Source organism: Phoenix dactylifera, chromosome 6 (genome assembly GCF_051530095.1).
Source record: "Phoenix dactylifera cultivar Ajwa chromosome 6, Ajwa_hap1_PhDact_Kaust_v1.1, whole genome shotgun sequence".
NCBI classification, from domain to species: Eukaryota; Viridiplantae; Streptophyta; class Magnoliopsida; order Arecales; family Arecaceae; genus Phoenix; species Phoenix dactylifera.
In genome coordinates this window covers 31,007,706-31,025,932 of record NC_143195.1, presented here as the reverse complement: position 1 = coordinate 31,025,932, position 18,227 = coordinate 31,007,706, and the positions used below count along the sequence as shown (strand labels likewise).

Genomic DNA, 18,227 nt, shown 5'->3' with positions numbered 1-18,227 from the left:
TCTCATGTAAATCTCAAGTTCTGAACACTCGTATAAATAAAAATAACAAAGCTGAAATTAGAAAGCAATTCTCAGTTAGGCCATCCTAATTGAGTTAGAAATCATAATTTACAGATGGACAAACATAGATGGCCATGAAAGGTCAAGTCATGGCCTGGTTAAATTCCAGCCCAACTAAAGCCCCCATATGATCAAACACAGCTCAGGTAAACAGAGCTCGGAGGGCAAAAGCATGAAGGAACCCAATGGCATTTCCTCTCATCTTCTTTCCAGCACCGGTCGCCTGGACTTCCCTCGCCCTCTCTCCCAAAAAGCTGGCCAACATCCGAACATGGCGGGTTCCCTGTCCCTGGAAGAGCCAACCAAAATAGCTTCATCTAGTTATTCACATGGTGATTAAGTAGTAACGAGGCTAGCCAGTTGATCATAAAATAGCACAAGAAACTGGTATGTTTCACCAACCATCACAGTTTCAAATTGTTATCAGTTTTTGGTCGGTACCACACTTACATCACAACTCACAAGGCTTGCTTAGTGATATTAACAACTCCATACTAGTTTTTTAACAAAACTTGGATAGATAGATGCTGCCTTATCAGCCACATGTATGTTTTAATATGCATATAAGAGTACTCAAATAGATGTCTTTCTCAATTGTTTGATATGGATACCGTAACTGGATGGTATGACCTATTGCCACTTGGAGGCAGCGGTTTGTTCCAATTAGCATCTACTCTTGAGTCTTGAGAGGTAAGATAAGTATAGAGTAGCAAGTAGGGATGAGGCTTTCCTAATCTCAAAAAGAATTGTTTGGAGATGGATGTCCTGCCACCATTAATATGAAATATATGATTAGCAACTGTAGCAGCATCAGTTAAGTCGGATGGTTGGTAGCTAATTTTTCATGGAAGAGGTTCCTACTTCCTGAGCAGTAACAAATAAGTATGTTATTTACTTAAAAAAATCATAATTTTTATATGATTAACTTTTAGCAACAGGTTTGGTGCCCAAACTCCAACCAACCTTTCCTAACCAGGGAGAATTTTATATCTTTAGACTGAGACCACATGAGGATGTTGAGGATGACCATCCACTCTTCCACCCACTCCATCTATGGTTGGAGAGATCTGATGCTCCTATTAATTTATGAAATAAATGACCATAACCACAGGGTTTCGATCTCATCCAACTGATTTCGAGCACCCAAAAATTTATATTATTAACAGGAAAAAAAATGAAAATTTTAGTTTAAATCTCGCCCCAAATAATCCGACGATTGCGAATAATATGAGCATCAAAAATTAAGAAAAGGTGACGATGCCATCACTTAAAATATCATTGAACGTTACCTCTTGCCGCAGTCTGTGACGTCCCTGTGAGCCACCCCCCGGCTCGCCCGGCTTGACCGTGGCGCGGTGAGGCTCCGGGTCAGGGAACTCGGCACGTAAAAATTCAAGAGCACTCCATCGCTGCTGCTGCCGCAACTGCCCCTGCTGCTCCTCCGCTTCTTTCTCTCCTTAACAGCTGATGACGCTCGGTTGGTTTCTCCTTCTGGGGAAGTCTTCTTCTCCTCCGCAGCTGAGTTGCCGGCAGCCGATCCTTTCTCGACGAGGTCGGTGAGCGAGAGCTCGTACTCCGACTCCGGGAGGTCTCGCAGGAGCCTGAGGAGCTCTTCTCGACCCTTGGCTATCTCCCGCGCCCTCGCCGATAGAGGAGCCACCCCAAAGCCCTCCATCTTTCTCCCTGGGAACCAGAGAGCCGCTGCGCTTGCAGCTGTGCCCTCCGAGTTGGCCTTAAGCATGTCCTAGAACAGAAGATAAGGCTCAGGAGAACAAGGGAGAGGTGGAACAATAAGAGACTCGCTGTTGGTTTTCTCCTAGGGACCTTGTTGGCTTCCTCTGTTATATAACGGAAGCAATGGTTCAGCATCGAGAGGCTAGCTTCTTGGTGTGAGTCAAACACATGGTAGGAAGTTGTGGTGCGATGGTCAAGTTGGTGGAGAACAACTGATGGCTCACGCACAACACGGATTTAGGGAATTGACCGGTCCTGAATGGGACTTGATCTGGAAGCTTTAATCTCTTCAAGTGGGATCCATTGGTTTGCGAAGATATATTGGAGCATCATTACAAACAGCAAACAACTAATTGACACCATACTTTGTTCCATGAAACTTACTGAGGTGGTTGATGGAATTCAGTGCTCTAATGTTGACGAACTAGTCGTTCGGTGGTCTTTATTCAGCGCCAGAATCGGTCCAAAAATCCTTATGTATACTCAGCCCATCCTGCCGTCTTCCTTCGGTTTGAGTTGACCTGTTTAATATGCTTTGTGAACAAAGTACTAGCATATACATCGATTATTTTATAAAAATCTATAATTGAAACTTAGTAATGAGTTATATGCATAGAAGATCTGCACTTTTTATTATGGTATATATCATTAATAACATTGAGAAGAACAAAATTATGTGATCTGCCGGTTTCCTATTTATGAATGGTATTAATTGTGCGAATATGCTCAGGGGATGTCAATTTACTGGTAATCATAATTGATACATGCAAAAGCATGAATACATTGGAAGGCTAGGAATATTTGTTTTTATATCTAAATGAATCTCTATGTAGTTAGGATTAAATTAGGATTCTGGCTTTCTAATATAAGTTTACTTCTTAAGAGCAATTGGGATATAGTGGAGAGGGTAGCAACATCTAACTATTTTGTTTTTTTTCCTTTTTTTAAGTAAAGCCTACGAGTTATAACTCATATTTTATATTTTATTTTCCTAATTTTTCTATGAATATTCAATGCCTTGGGGGCTGCCTATCCTATTCAAACAATCAAATTAGTTGGATGGACCAAATCAAAGACTTTTGAAGGTTGAAGTAATGAAATGTCCATTGTCTTATTTTTTCCTTTCACCTTCTCCTTTTACTTAAAATATTATTGATATAGACCCTGCTATCAATATTCCAGAGCATCTTTTCATGCTACTAAAATTGTTTATTTTTGAATCCACAACCTTCTAGATGCACTAGCGAGAAATATCCGAAACAAATAATTTTTCGTCCCGAGGCATTTTTAGAATATGGTACTCATTTAGAATAATACATTATATGGACAATGCCATTTTAGCATAGAAATGAAATAATTTGAAGTCTTGGATTTCAAAAGTGTGCCTACTACAATGGCACATAATGTTCTCTAGCCCCAAAAATTTCATTAGGCACAAATGATTGGCCCTTGACCAATACTTTCCTCAAAAATAAATAAATAAAGCTGCCCAATTTTACAAGATTAATTTGGTGAAAACTACATATATTAAGAGAAATCTATGCCAGTTGTCACATATGTCACCATTAGTCATACAAAACCTGCACAGAAATAAGCTTATACCATGCACACCAAGGCCTAATGATTTATATATTCTTCCAGATCATCATGCAAGTCTGAACATGAAGCAAAAGGATTCTACTATGGTCATTGGCTGGATTCTGCAGATTTCGAAAGGAGGAGGTCAACGATTACTATCCGTTGCTAAGAGATATTTGGACCATGGTTTGTGGTGGGATGGTGTTTCAGGCGAAACATGTGTTCAGAGAGGTCAATGGAGCTGCAAATTGGATGGCTTCTTTTGTTGCCAACTATTTTAGGGACCACCTTTAAAAAGGCAGAGTTGCCTACTGCTCTCGGCGATGTATCCCAAGTTTGAAGTTCCTCCCGGGCCTCCTGTAACAATTTATAGTTCTAGCATTAACCGATCCTATTGCTTTTTGATTTTTTTGACTACATCCGTACAGTATGATATTGCCATTTTAGCAAAAAAAAAATAAATATAAATCACATCTCCATCATTAGTACTTTAGTTAGTTGGCATTCTCTCTCTCCTTGATGCATATACCACCATGTAGAGGTTCTGCATTTGAGCTAGAAGTTGGCAGTTCCACCGTACTTCTGAAAAGAAAAGATAAGCATAGGATTCATGTTGTTACCCTACAAATTTTTCTGAATTTTATCTTTTTTTTCCAACTTCGAAGGGATGAAACCATCATGCATCACCTATCATTCAAATCATCCAGAAACATGTTTGAAACTTAAGCATGATGACCAGTACGAGAGCCATGGATCATATCACGCTTGTCGAGCCAGGTGCTGCGTATGATCGAGAGGGGTTAACTTGGTCGAGGAGTCAAGGCTTGCCCTGCCCCACCACAGTGCAGGTGACCAGAAAGAGCCAAAAGCAGGGAACACGCATTCATTTCAGCGTATCTTCCTCCCTTTAGTTCTAGTACTCGTAATCTTCTTCTAGATCCTCCCTTCCGGGCTTTCCCTGTCCATTCAAGGGGCCCCTCGCATCCCTAGCTGTCTTCTCTTCGGTCATTTGTCCTACGCTGGAGAGCCAAAGCCTCTTCCTGGGATTTTGATCGAATACTTTATATGTGTTATTTCCTTGTTTTATCGTTTTATCCTGGCTTTTGACTGCGACGGAGCGAGGAGGATGGAGGGAAAGAGAGGGAGCTGCCGGCGGGCCCGCACCACCTTCGGGAAGGTTGGACCGCAAAGGGTCCCACCGCGCGGCGAAGCATGTGGTGCCGTACATTTGGTGGCTCGCACTCGCTGCTTTGAAGCTGGCCGGCTTGGCTTCCGAAATCTTGAGACCAATATGGAGAGACGTACTTGGCACGCGACGCCACCTTTTTGAACGCTTGGTGGTCAAAAATAAAACAAAACACAAAGACTTCGAGAACGGGGCCAGGATATTGACTGTTTCTAGTCCTCCATTAGGCGATCTAGATCTACGCAGAGGTGGTAATGGACTGGGTCAGCTTGGGTTTGGTTCGGGTTGCAGACAGATTTTATAGGAAAAAGAAATCAAAATTTGAGTCTGAACTATTTAATAATAGGTTGTCCATAGATTATACTGGAATTGCAATTGCAGGACTTAGCTCGATCTTTAACAGGTTGCAACTTTAAATCTAAACCCACTTATATCAAATCCAAATTGGTTTATTGCAGATTGATTGGGTTCGTATTGGATTGGCAGGCTGTGGATTGCCACCTCCAAAAATGCGTACATGCTATGTATGCTTCATGTGAATTTGATCCTAGCATAACCTAGAGTCTGTTTTACAGTCTCATACAAATCATAGTGTATAATGTATGTATCAATGATGAAATAATAGTTGTCGGGATGGATTTTTTAGTGGCAGGTGCCAGTTACTCACTACCGGTCGTTTAAACGTAATCAATACAGACCTCTTTAATCCAAAATGCATTCTATCGCATCATTTAGAAATGCTTTAATCACAAACACTGTTAATACTTGTAGAAAGAATTTCTCGCTGCGACATCTACAAGATATATTAAGGTTTTAGAATCATTAAAGGGAAAGATATATTTGAGCTGCATGTAACATGAAGCACATCCATCTTCTTTTTGAACCCAAAACCTCTTGCCTGAATGTAAGCTCACGTTAAAGAGCAATTTTGTGGCAACAACATAAGGAAAACTTTGAGACTCCACACGTCAAGCTTAAATGCCATGCTCCGGGACTTCTAAATGGAGTCACTTTTGCTTCAATTAGGTTGCATTAGTAACAGGTGTCAAATCCATCAGATGCAGTTGTAAAAAAACATCTTCATCAACCTGGAATATTTTACTTTCAAATAAAAATTTAATGCTTTTTTTTTTTGAGAACAAGTCATGTTTTTTAATGAAATGAAAATTCCTGCATATATATGCGTATGTAACTCATATATAAGCTGGTGCTTGTGATGGGTGGCCAAGTTTCATTGGGAGCAAGCTGCATGAAGAACTAGTTGTCCACTTTGTATCTTGTAGACGCTCGACTTCATGGAGACTATACCTTGGCAACGATTTTTATTTCTTTTTTTCCAAGTTGAGAGTGATGATCTAAATCAGTTGGTACCAAACTGCACTCAACTTGCATCACATTACAACAAACTACTTCCAAATTACATTAAAGTAAGTAAAACACACTAACCGATGCCTCCATGACCGGCCAACGACTGTTAGTACAGTTAGTTGGCATATGGCGGTCAAGGATTCAAATCTTGTGTATTACTCAAAAAACTAATGCCTTTGAGATCGAATTCTGGAATTCTTGCTCTCTGATGGACTGAATCACCACAAAAAATTTGCATTGTATTGTGAAGCCAGATCAAACCACATGCTCACACACTAAAACTACCACCATTTAGTATAAATGCCCTCCCCATTTAGAAAATACAAAGTGCTATGATAATTACTCATTAGAAAGACTTAGCACTTAATCAGCTTGAATATTAGAAGATGAAACTAGTGCATGTAGGGTTGTGCGAGATTGTGCGCACAATATTAGTAGTAAAACAACTTAGTCCAAGGGGTTTCTAGAAAGCCTTTTGTTTTTCTCCCAGCAAATTGAGGATCTTAGGAGTTCCCCTTTAAGGTCCATTCAGCTGCAGCACTTTGATGGTGAACAGACTTTAATGGAGCACAAGGTCCTGCCCAAAGAAAAGTTCGGAACTCTGATTGGCCTAATTTCTTGTCACCCCAACTGTTTCAAAAAGCAACATCACATGCAAGGCTTAAAAAGATGGACTATGGTAACGCTGGCAAATCAACTGTTGCTCCTGAAAGAATGCCGTAAACATTGCTATCAGGGAATGGAAGCCACATGCGCTCACTTGGCGTGGTATAATTTTGATGAAGGATAGCAGAGATGTAATTATCAATAAACGTTTCTGATTTTATCGAAACATGAACACTGCCAGTGAAGTTGAAGAGTGTCAGGTGTTAACTTCCATACCAGATGTTAAAGTTTTTCACACAGATCTTAACCAATGTATCTTGTTAAATTTAGAATCCAAAATAAATATATGTATGCTTTTGATACAGATAATAGTAGCCGAGCCTTTGGAATTCAAGTAAAATGCATGTATCCATGCAGATAAAATGCACAATCTGAAATTAAGTTCAAGAAAATCTAACCACCCCAAGATTTCTAAATATCCATATCTTGTTGGATCGGGCTATTACTTTCTGATCGACATTTTTATGACAGATGTGTTAGTATTTCACAATTCTTAATGGCAGATAATGATCTAGAAGGATTACCAGACCCTTGTGGACCACTCTCGCCACTCTAGCCCTTCCAAAATGTATTAGATATAGTTATTAGTGATATCCAAATGTACTTAATTTCTTACACTTGATATGATTCCTTGTTGAAGGGAAGGATGGGCATAATACCATCTTGCTTCACTTCAGTGCCACGAGATATCATTCGTGTTTATATCCAACCCATATGTGTACTCTCTTTACCAATAATCAATATTGAAATTTATATTTCAGTTATATCCTTGTGGCATGACAACAAAATGCATGTTGATATGGCTGTATATATTGGATCCATATGTACAGTTGGGTGAGCTTCAACAGTTGAGCACCAAATTAATAAGACGTGATATACTTCAGAAAGTTGGAATAAGGTTTACAAGGCAATCAAACTGATGTTTATGATTTTGCAGTGTTGATGAATCTTGAATGACAATGATGATCATACTGATGATTGTGATATTCTCGAGCAACAATCTTTGCTTATGCTATGTTACCGCAAATTCCCAAGAGTATAAACAAAATTATTCGTTAAAAACTTGGAATTAAACAGAATCATGACGCCCATGGAGATGGTGATTCTACAATTGTCATACTTGCAGATTCGAACGAAACATCCTGAAACAAGATTTAGAATCCACGCTTTCCTTATTCCCATTTTCGATGAAGTACAATTAAATTGTCATGAGAAACATAAAAAATGGCGAAGACGTTAAAAAATGGACTGATATTTCAACAGATAAAATATATACGGAGGCAGCAAATCAATAGTTATATTGCATAGTGTGATAAGATGAATATTTCATAGGGGTTACAAAACATTGTTTGGTCGCTTCAGGGCCTAAAAGAATGTGATCCGAGACCAGTTTTCTGATTGGGTCTTCAGGCTGCCAGGATCCTTTGACAGCCCTGCCTGTCTCCAGTTCTGGCTTCTTCTAAGAGTTAGGCAAGCTTTATGCATACGGCAAGAGTGAATATAATAGTTGGAACCAAGAAGACACTCTACTGTAAAATACTAATGCGAAGGCAGGGAAAGTAGGACACTGCCAGTAGTTTCTCACACTGTTCAAAGAACCAGCCTCCTCTGTGATCTACTCTTTCGCAGAAGAGACACAGGATCATCATATGACTGAAGCCACACGGGCTGCCCTTGCAGAAAGAATCCAAGAAAATACACACCATTAACTCATGAATGGAGACAAAAACTAAAGGAAGCAAAACTAGATAGTGGTGGGAGTATTAACTCAAAAATGTTCTAATTTTTTTTAAAAAAGTGAATTTACAGTAACTTTCACGAGTAATTAGCTTGACATTTATGAGCAAACATGAACTAATCATATACTAGAAAGATTTCTCAGAGAAACTTTACAAAACGCTGGAGTACGTAGAGCCTCTATTATCTACTCTTTGGCAGACGAGACACAGGATGATCACATGACTAAAGCCACGCAGGGTGCCCTTGCAGAAAGAATCCAAGGCAGTACACACCATTAAATCATGAATGGAGGAAACTAAAGAAAGCAACTAGATAGTGGTTCCTAAAACGTACAGAAACCGGGTAACGTAACGGTAAAAAGGCATGCACGCCAGTAAGACTGTTAAAAATCGGCCGAAGGCCGTCGCGGCCAATGCAGAGTGCGAACCCATGGGAAGTTAAACAGAGGGACCTGCATAGTTTCACACCCAATTTAGGACGCGCAAAATGACATCCATCGATTCGCTAACGTAACATGAGTGAAGAGGCACGCGTAGCAAATGGGTGCAAAAGATCAACAGTCCCTTTGAATCCTAATTAAAATGTCATATTAGTAAATCAGTCTAGTAAAAGTATGAAACCCGCTTCTTTTTTTTTTTTTTTTTTGGCTAAAGCAAATGGTTCATATAGATTTAGTAAGAACACATTTAATAAAATTAGAAAAAAATAAATTGTGTAGCATCCTAAATAGCTCTCTTTTTATAACCTACAGATACCGTAAAGTGCTTAATCATATACAAGACTATTAAGTCCACAGCCCATTATCGCCATAGGTCATAACCCACCCACCCAACTATATACGAGGCTATCGAGTCTGCAGCCCATTATTGCCGCGGATCATAATTCGCTCTTCCAACTATATACAAGGCTACCGAGTCTGAAGTCCATTATCGCCACAGATCATAATCCGCCCTTCCAATCATATACGAGGCTATCGAGTGTGCAGCCTATTGTCGTGGCGGGTCATAACCCGCCCTCCGCCCTTGGTCTCGTATGGTTCGTTCTCTCACTGCTCTTCCTCTCCCTTTAACGGAGTTCACACGTCGTCTAATATAAGATGACCCCGTTATGGCCGCGGGGTCATCTAGTCCACAGCCCGTTATCGCCGCGGGTCATCGCCCGCCCTCCCGCCCTTGGTCCCGTATACTTCGTTCTCTCACTGCTCTTCCTCTCCCTTTACGGAGTTAGCACATCGTCCAATATAAGAGTGTTTAGAGAGTGTGTACCTTTCTCCCGTGTGGGCAAGAGGCAAGGAGGAAAACGAGGGAGAGGGAGAGGGAGAGGGAGAGCACCTTGTTTCTCTTCTTATAGCCATCCACATCTATAAATACCCAACAAGCCTTGGATCGTCGGAGCGAAGTGAAAGGGTGCGGCCGGAAAAACCAGTAAATGGGGTCTTTGCTCGGGGACTGGCCCTCCTACGATCCTCACAACTTCAGCCAACTCCGACCCGCCGATCCTTCCGCCCAGCCTTCCGTAAGTCCTTTCTCTCTATTTGATCCGGATTGTTTCCCTCCGTCACCCTTCTGTGATGATTGCTGTGGCTGTTCAAATTCTTATTATTGTTATCAGTTTTTTATCTAAAACATTGATTGCTTTCTTGATTTCTTCTCTTTTTTTTTTGGAACCTTTTTGGCAAATCTTGTGTGGTTCTGCTATAAACCCTTGTAGCTGGCCGTGAAGGTCAGTCTTAAACCGATTATGATTCCATTGAGGAAGTTTTCCTCTTGGGTTTAGATTGAATCGTAGATAGAAATTTTATGAGTTCTTGGAAGGTTTATCAAAAGCTGCGTCCTGGGCATCTAAAATGAATGTTAATTACTGAAATATATTTAAAGAAATGAAGAAATGATCCCAAATATACTAGAAAATCAAATAATGAATGGAATTAGCATTCATGGTAAATTTAGGTGTGCATCTATAAAAACTGGCCTAACCTAGATTAGAATTGGCTAATTGCGGCCGAAACCTGATGGTAGGGTTGTTTTTCAGCTCAATCTTGACTTGAAACCAATTTGTTTCAGCTAAAATGTATTGGTTTGGCTGAAACACGGAAGATTTCCCCTTTAAAAGGCCTAATGTTGTTCGTTTGCATCCTTAACCACATGGGTCCTGCATTCCAGTTTGCTAACTTGCAAGGTTTTCATCTCGGCAGGTATCTCACCAAGATACAGTTTGTATCGGTATCAAACATTCAACAACTGATGTACCCTTTATCTTGGCCCCTATCATATTCACCAATATAAACCGAAAAATATTAATATATCAACCGATGTGATATCAAAATATCAGCTGATTTTCTAATCAGATTTTTAGAATCTTAAATTAATATTTTACTTATTAAATAATGAAATTATTTGCGTAAAAAAAGTGACTCTCAGTTTACTATTCCACCCAGGATATAAGAAATCTCCGTTCCTATAGTATTGGTCAAGGTTTGAAAAATCTTTTTCTTTTCCTTTTCCTTTTCTCCCTAATTCCTATTTCAGCTGAGATAAACTGATCTCAGTCCTTCGCGGTATCAGAAGTCCTCTGAGATGGCCGAGATCTTGGCAAACAAAAACCTTTGCTAACTTATCAGTTTCACAAAATTCAAATTAATTTTGAAGCTTTTTCTGAACATTGTGTAGATTAGTCACACATCACAGAACTTGAAAAATGCTAAGTTTTCAAGTAGCTTTGACATCAATCTACCTGGCATATCTTGGTGGCTGCAAATTCATAACAGATTCGGTGGCACTGTCAGGAAATTATGCCAACATGTTCTGGATCTATCTTATAATGAAAGTTTTGTAAAATAAAATAATGATTAAAGGGTAGAGTGAGTAATTTGAAGTAGATTGTATAAGTAATATGAATATAATGGAAGTGCTCATATATTTAACAAGTTGAAAACAAGAAAAGTCAGCCTCCAAAGGGGGAAAAAGAGAAAATCTCCATCATTTGTGAGTTTCAGCATCAGGCATTCATGACTGACCCATTGACTGAATGAATAAGAAGGAGAAGACAACCATCCCTGGTATGAAGTCTGTCGTAAACAAACTTGGTGAAGTTTCAATCGAATGATTGACCGACTGAGTGAACTCAAATGGTAAATGGAAATATATTGTAGGGCAATATTATCATGGCATTAGTATTTTGGGATAGAAATTAAGCATTTGAGGCAATGCTTTATGTGCCTTCTTTTCACTTTGACTCTTGATCCACTGTCTATTTCTTTGCCAATAGTTATCTTGCCTCTGTTTATAAATTCTTCTAATCAGTCAGCAAAGCCAGTCAAGGGCAATTCTAACTCAGCTATGCTAGTTAGGTGGAAGATTACTTCATCTTCTTCTATGCCATTCAACCACATTTGTAATCATCCAGGAATTAAATAGCTGCATGATATCATTATCAACATAGATGTGGCAAATTTTGCTAAAGAAAGTGTACTTCAGATATTATATATTTGGGGAGAGATCTTCTTTTTCTAATCAGAATGGTTGGAAACTATCTAGCTATTTATGGGCATCCCATAGTCTAGGATGATAAATTGATAAATAGGTATATTAAATTAAATTTTACTTGGACGCTCGACATGGGTGTCAAGTGTTGCAGTATCCAGAAGAGTTTCACAGAGGAACCTTCAAAAATCCGGACACGAGGACATATCCATATATATATATATATATATATATATATATGCATCTATAAATATGTATAGATGCATGCATATAATGAATAATTTCTTGGATGGATTTATCTGTAATTATATAGTACTGATAAAATCTTTGTTGAATTTTATGTTAGGCTTGAAAATTTATAGGTATAAGTGTCAAAAAAATGTAACCACTACAACATCATGGTCTATTGATTTGAAATGTCAAGGAGCGTCATGAAGAATCTAGGTGTTCAAGCAACCAGACACAAGAAAAAAAAACAGATTTTGAAGTGTCTGGATGACAGTAATTTAAAGGTGGTGTGATGGTTGCATGATTAATGATAAAATGATGGAGACCCAAATGTGATGGTATGTGTATGGACAAAAGAAATCCAAGGAGTCTTCATAATGAGAGTTGCTTGAATTCATAATAGAGGGTCTAGAATAAGGAGAGGACTGAAGACCTATGCTTGTCTGGTTTGAGTTGTGAGAACAAATTTGGAAAAAAAAAATTATAGTAACACCAGAGGATTATTAATCGGGTTCTCCTGATATCTTGGATGCTTGAACCCTTCATCATATTCCTTGGTACCAAACCATCCAACTATGATGTCATCACCATACATGTCAATTTATCACTTCTATGTGAAAGTCATTAAGTCTAACTCAACATTTTGCAAAGGGTTTAATAATTTTATCAAATTAAAGAACAATAGGCCCAACTAACTGTTCACAATTGTACATCTTTGCATGTTTATGGACACAACTATAAGATATCAATGCAGTCCATGTAAGATATTTGAAGTTTCTTCATTGAAATTCCTTGAGAAACGTAGACACCTATGGCTAATATCACCTCTTATAGCAATGCAAAAGATAGTGTTTAATAGGAATGGTTGGTGTAGGAGATTAGTTTAATTCAGTTATTAGATAAGAATGGTCTATGAATTAGAAGTGTTAAATTAGCTATTCGTCATCTAGATTACCAGCCAAAATTTTAGCTGTCTTGGCTGTTTTAGGGGGTGAATTATGAGATGTTGTTGAATAAAAAATTCAAGATAATCTATATGCACCTAGAGAAGCAAAACATGAGCAACATAGAGAAAAGCAATGTTACATTTAAAGTAGAGGTGTAGATATTGGCCGAATTGCATGTAGTAGTACTGAGGCATGATGAGTCAGAGGTACATGAAAATAATCTGCTATTACCGATTCAGAAACTGAAAGGATCTAATTTACAAGACACATGGTGGACAGACTCCATAAAGTCCTACTGAAGCATCTTTTTTTCCACACAGGAGTTCCCAACCTAGATCTTTCAGCAAAAGTAGTGACAACAAGATAGTAGATGAAGTCTGCTCATGATAACCATCAATTCAGTTGCCAATGGAGACTCCGGAATTAGCAACAGTAGAAATAAGCAGATGGTCCATCTGTCATGTGAAGGAAGTATGTTATGGTTTAAGCTGATTATTCTTGCATTGACCGTCTACATGCACATTCATTATGTAAAAAATTATATCGCCCTTTAGTTTCATTACATTATACTGTCCTTTGGTTCAATGAGTGACATAGCCGATGGAGGATTTCATATAAGTAAATGATATTGCTTAGTGTTGGGCGTGACTTGTTTCCTTTTGTAAGAACATCGGTAACTTGGTCTTTTGAAGGCAATTGTTTGAGGTAAAAGTTCATTTTCTCCCACTAAGTTATTATTAAGTTTAATGTGTCTGTTTTGAGCATCAAGTACTGTGTTATTAGAAATTTTTAAAGCACTTAGAATCATCATTTTAAATATGACAAAGTGGGGCAACACTGTCATCTTGATGGACACGATGATGGGAGTTCATATAAATGCGTTTGATCCTAGAATAGCTCGAAGTGTACTTGGACACTATGTATAAGCAAATATGATGTAATGGACAGCAATAGGAGTTTATTCAGAACATGTAATTCACTTTTGATGACTAAATTCCCGGTTTCATGGATCAGGCTGAGCATTAATTAGATACAAGCAAAATGCCCCCATTATGTGGAAAAAAATCCAACAGAAAATAATAATTGTGATGACAACAACGTTAACAAAAATTGAATCAAAAATAAGAGAACAAATAAAATAAAAAATCTTGTGATATTTGAAGTGTTAAGCATAAATAAAATAATAATAATAATAAAAGCATTGGCCGATAGAGTAAACAAAAATGAAGTTTAAAAGAGTAAAGACTTTGTCGGCATAAGTGAGAATATATATCTAGAATATATAAATTTTTTTTAAAAAAACATATATCTAATTTTTATAAAAAAATTCCAAATGACTTTGAAAGAACTTTTAAAAAACTCAATAAAAGATTGGGATTTGATTATTACAGTTTAAATTAGATTAAATAGTATTTATATTTGATAATTTATTAAATGGTATTGAATTGCACCTCCAACATTTTTTATCATAATAGAAAAAAGTAATAAGATCAGAGGTCAAAACTCGAATGGCAGTGTTGATCATGGGAAGAGAGGGAGAGAGGGGTCCACATTATTTTTTTCTTTTATTTTATATATTAGAAAGAAGAAAAGAAGTTACTGAAGGAGTGAGTATGGATATATTAAGGAAGTGGGTAATGTTTAAAGAAAACTTCAATTTTCTTAAGAGAGAAGAGGGGAGGTCACCAGTTGGACAAAAGAGAGAGAGAATTAAGGAGGAGATAGGGGAGAGAAATGAGGGGTGCTTCATTAACTGAATCTACTAGAACGCTAGATTCAATAGGAAGAAAGGTGAGGAATGATCAAGAGAAGGAAGCTGGCATGACATGTGGGTTTTTTATGATTTTTAAGCATTTTTTATGTTTTTTGGATAGAGGAGAGCTTTCTCCCCCCTACACATTTAATATATGTAAAATAGAGATCAATTGTTTAGGACATCCTGGTTACACCATATTAACTATAATCTGAACTGAAGTAGAGAGAGAGAGAGAGAGAGAGCCATGGACTTTCTTAGGGCCTTACTGTTCTCTGATATCCAATGCTATGTTCACCAATGGAAGCAATGTTCTGGTCGCAATGTTTCCAAGTGTAGTTCCACACAGTGGACATTCTGATTTGTTTGATTGCATCCAGGGTGTACTAAATAGGATATTAGTCATTTTTGTACACATAATTCACATACTGGGTTATCGATCTGTGACCTTTATTGCTAGACTTAAATACTTTGAGAACAGTTCAAAAAATTTACTTTTTGTGTTTTTTTCTGAAACAATTTCATGAATCTTTTCAGAAACTCACTCCTGTCACATATCATCCTACTCATAACAGGACTCTTCCACCACCCGATCAAGGTAATTTCACTCATCTTCTCAGGGAAATATTTATTGGTGGCTCTTGTTATGAGACATTGCTGCAAAGAATGATTGCAGATTTTTCTTTATAGAAAAATCATACAATTGCATATATTTCTCAACCACCATGACGTGTAAATTATTTAATTGCACTTAGTCTTTGATTCCAAAAGAAGGGACACATGTTTTGGTTGAAGTGCCTATGATTTGGAGGAGGGTTAGGTCTAGCATGGGTACATGCTAATCAGAGTTTCTTTGGATTGCAGCGTCCTTTCTCTTTTAAATTATGTGGATAATCTATTGAATGAGTCCACAGTAGTTTATGTTCAAAAGGATCCATGCTTCAAGCATTAGATGCAAATCTGTCTCAAATTTCCCACTTCCCAGATAGAACTGGCAAAGGGAAACATTATACATGCATATATATATATATATATATATATATATATATACGTATACGTATATGCATATGTATAAGAAAGGCTCAATTGAGTTGTCTTCAACATCCTTCCAAAGCTCTTTCGCAGCTTCTCTACCCCAATTGTCAAGCCAGCCTGCTGGATTGTTTCCTTTTATGCAATTGTGTCATCTCATCCTTAAAAACTGAGAACAAAGTATCTGATTCAATCATTAACAACCTGCAGGATATTGGTCTTAGTTAATTTGCATCTGAAAAAGAAACCATCTACAGGGAACCAGACTTTGCCCACATGTCCTCCTTTCTCTGCAAAGATAGATGAGGACTTCCTTAATAGCCTTTTGTCTTTGTCACCTGGATTCTCACCCTTTTAGCTGCATCTGGAACTTTATTTTAATATTTTTTCCTGAAAGCAATACCAAATGCTCTATGGTTTTCCTCATGAATCCATAACACATCAGTCTTCACTTTAGGCCATCCTTTCATTTAACACATAGCCTCTTTTCATTTCTCAATCTAGATGCCTTTAGCATGTTTGTGAAAGATTTAGCTACCTAAGCTGCATATTCCGCTTGTTAGCAATGAGAGAATAGCCATTTATCCAAATTGTAGCATTTTATCAGTCTAGGAGTTAGTTACTACTCCCATTTCCAATACTTAACCATCTTCACAGCGTTGTTCTGATTAGGACAGAAGGGACAAAGGGTAGGAGTATGCTTTATAGCTTCCAGGCATTGACAGATGCAATTCCTATGTAGATCAGGATCGGTTCTGGCTTTTTAGCAATATCGATCCTCATCCAAGCCTGGGCCACTCTGCTTATTGCAGATTCTAAACAAAGGCTTGGAGCCAGAAACATTGACCAGAGGAACCTCATGTTTTCTCATCACTATCCATATTTGGGATAATCATCCCCATTTTTTTGGATGCATTGACTTGCAAATTTTCTATGGACGATTGATGCATTTACTCTGAGATTTTATGTTACATAAGAACAACATAACTATAAGAACATTCTAATTGGACAGAGGACTAATAGTCAGAACTTTATTGCATTTTGAGCTATTGTTGCAGCTGGAAACTTTATTTATTTATTTATTTCTGTTTGCTAACCTATGAAAGTGGAGTCAAGCAGAATGAGTTGGGCAGACTTCTCAGTTATACTCAGCTAGTCTCATGATTGGCTGTATCTATCTCCTGTATCTTCCTTAAAGTTTCGATATCATGTCTAGAGCAATACATATCCAGCTATCCTGCCTCAACAATCACATATGTTGGAACCATTTATGTTGTATGCTTGCATGTTTTGCAGAGTTCTCTAATATTTTAAGATTATTATGTCACTTTTAGTGTCTTTTAATGAGGAACTAGTATCCAATATTTCAGTATCTAAACAGAGCTTTGAATATCATCATGATCTCTGCAATTGGAGTCATAATATTGTTGTCATATTTTATTATTCAGCAGATAACTGTTATTTAACAGCCATTTTTTGCCCCTCTTTGTAGTAATATCAACTGAAGCCAGAAATATCCTTTTGAGACAATTGTATCAGAAGTCTGAAGAGAAGGTGAGGCTGCATGTTAGATACTCTTTAAGCATATTTCTGTCTCTGTGGTTTCCTTATTTCTCATTCTTTATCTGTGCAGTTGAGACCAAAAAGAGCTGCATCAGATCTTCTGACTCCTGATCATGGCTACAAGCAGCCTAGAGGCGCCTTTGCAGATTGTTCCTACTAAGTTTCATCACATAGTCTAGGTTCTTTCATATGTCTGGTGTGCCTACTCCTACCTTGCTGTCTTCATCATATCATCATATGGTCTAGGTTCTTTCATATGTCCGGTGTGCCTACTGCTACCTTGCTATCTTCATCATATAGCAGTCTTGCTCCTCATTATTGGGGTTGTGTTGATTGCTCTCTAATGGATGCTGCATGTTTTGCAGGCATATGGTGTATGTGAATAGTTATAATTTCTGAATAAATAAACAGGGAAATAGATTTCCCATTTGTTATATCTTGTGCATCTTAAAGCATTCCAGTGTTTAATTTATTTCTATTTCTAAGATGCATTTTAATGGGCTTCTGGTTGTATACTGCTGTTGGCATTTAATTTCCATATGGAAAATCCCTATAGCCTGCTACAATGAGGGCTCTTGTCTACAGATAATCAGCAAAGTACTAAGAACAAGTGGTATGTAGGTGAAAGTTGAAATTGGTTCATTGACATATGGAATCATACAGGCTTGCAATCTTGAATATCTGCAAAAGGCTGTACCGGTTTAATGATGTGACTGCATCTGAATTGGAGCTTGTCCGTCATACTCTCTGCTTAGCAGCCGGAGGGTTTGAATTTTTTGCTCTTGCTAAAGAAAACAAAACAGGCTTACTTATGATGAATGTTGCTTGCTAAACGGAGGCTAAAACAAACTCGTAAAGAATTGCTGGATTTTCCGGCAGTCAATAAGAGA

General features: G+C 37.9%; 1 protein-coding gene and 1 pseudogene across 2 annotated transcripts; one reads left to right on the top strand and one right to left on the bottom strand.

Annotated features, from left to right (window-relative positions):
- Positions 1-1,301: 1,301 nt before the first annotated feature.
- On the bottom strand, positions 1,302-1,887 carry LOC120110837 (uncharacterized; annotated as a pseudogene).
- Positions 1,888-9,606: 7,719 nt separating this feature from the next.
- Positions 9,607-17,771, top strand: LOC103721617 (DET1- and DDB1-associated protein 1-like). 2 transcript variants are annotated; one of them, XM_088723631.1, is made up of 5 exons: positions 9,607-9,847; positions 13,310-13,460; positions 15,280-15,340; positions 17,267-17,328; positions 17,408-17,771. In XM_088723631.1, the coding sequence occupies exons 2-5, from the start codon at positions 13,398-13,400 to the stop codon at positions 17,495-17,497; spliced, it is 276 nt and encodes a 91-aa protein (XP_088579757.1). In that variant the 5' UTR covers positions 9,607-9,847; positions 13,310-13,397; the 3' UTR covers positions 17,498-17,771. The 2 variants fall into 2 exon arrangements, with proteins under 2 accessions (XP_088579757.1, XP_038982608.1); XM_039126680.3 differs by lacking the exon at positions 13,310-13,460 and having other exon boundaries at positions 9,623-9,847; positions 17,408-17,632.
- The last annotated feature ends 456 nt before the right edge of the window (positions 17,772-18,227 follow it).

What these genes read in the sequence shown, in the direction of transcription:
- LOC103721617 (XM_039126680.3), top strand. Translation starts at nt 9,761, where the DNA reads ATGGGGTCTTTGCTCGGGGACTGGCCCTCCTACGATCCTCACAACTTC. An exon ending in ATCCTTCCGCCCAGCCTTCC is followed by an intron (nt 9,848 to 15,279) that starts GTAAGTCCTTTC and finishes GAATCTTTTCAG; the next exon opens with AAACTCACTCCTGTCACATA. An exon ending in TCTTCCACCACCCGATCAAG is followed by an intron (nt 15,341 to 17,266) that starts GTAATTTCACTC and finishes CCCTCTTTGTAG; the next exon opens with TAATATCAACTGAAGCCAGA.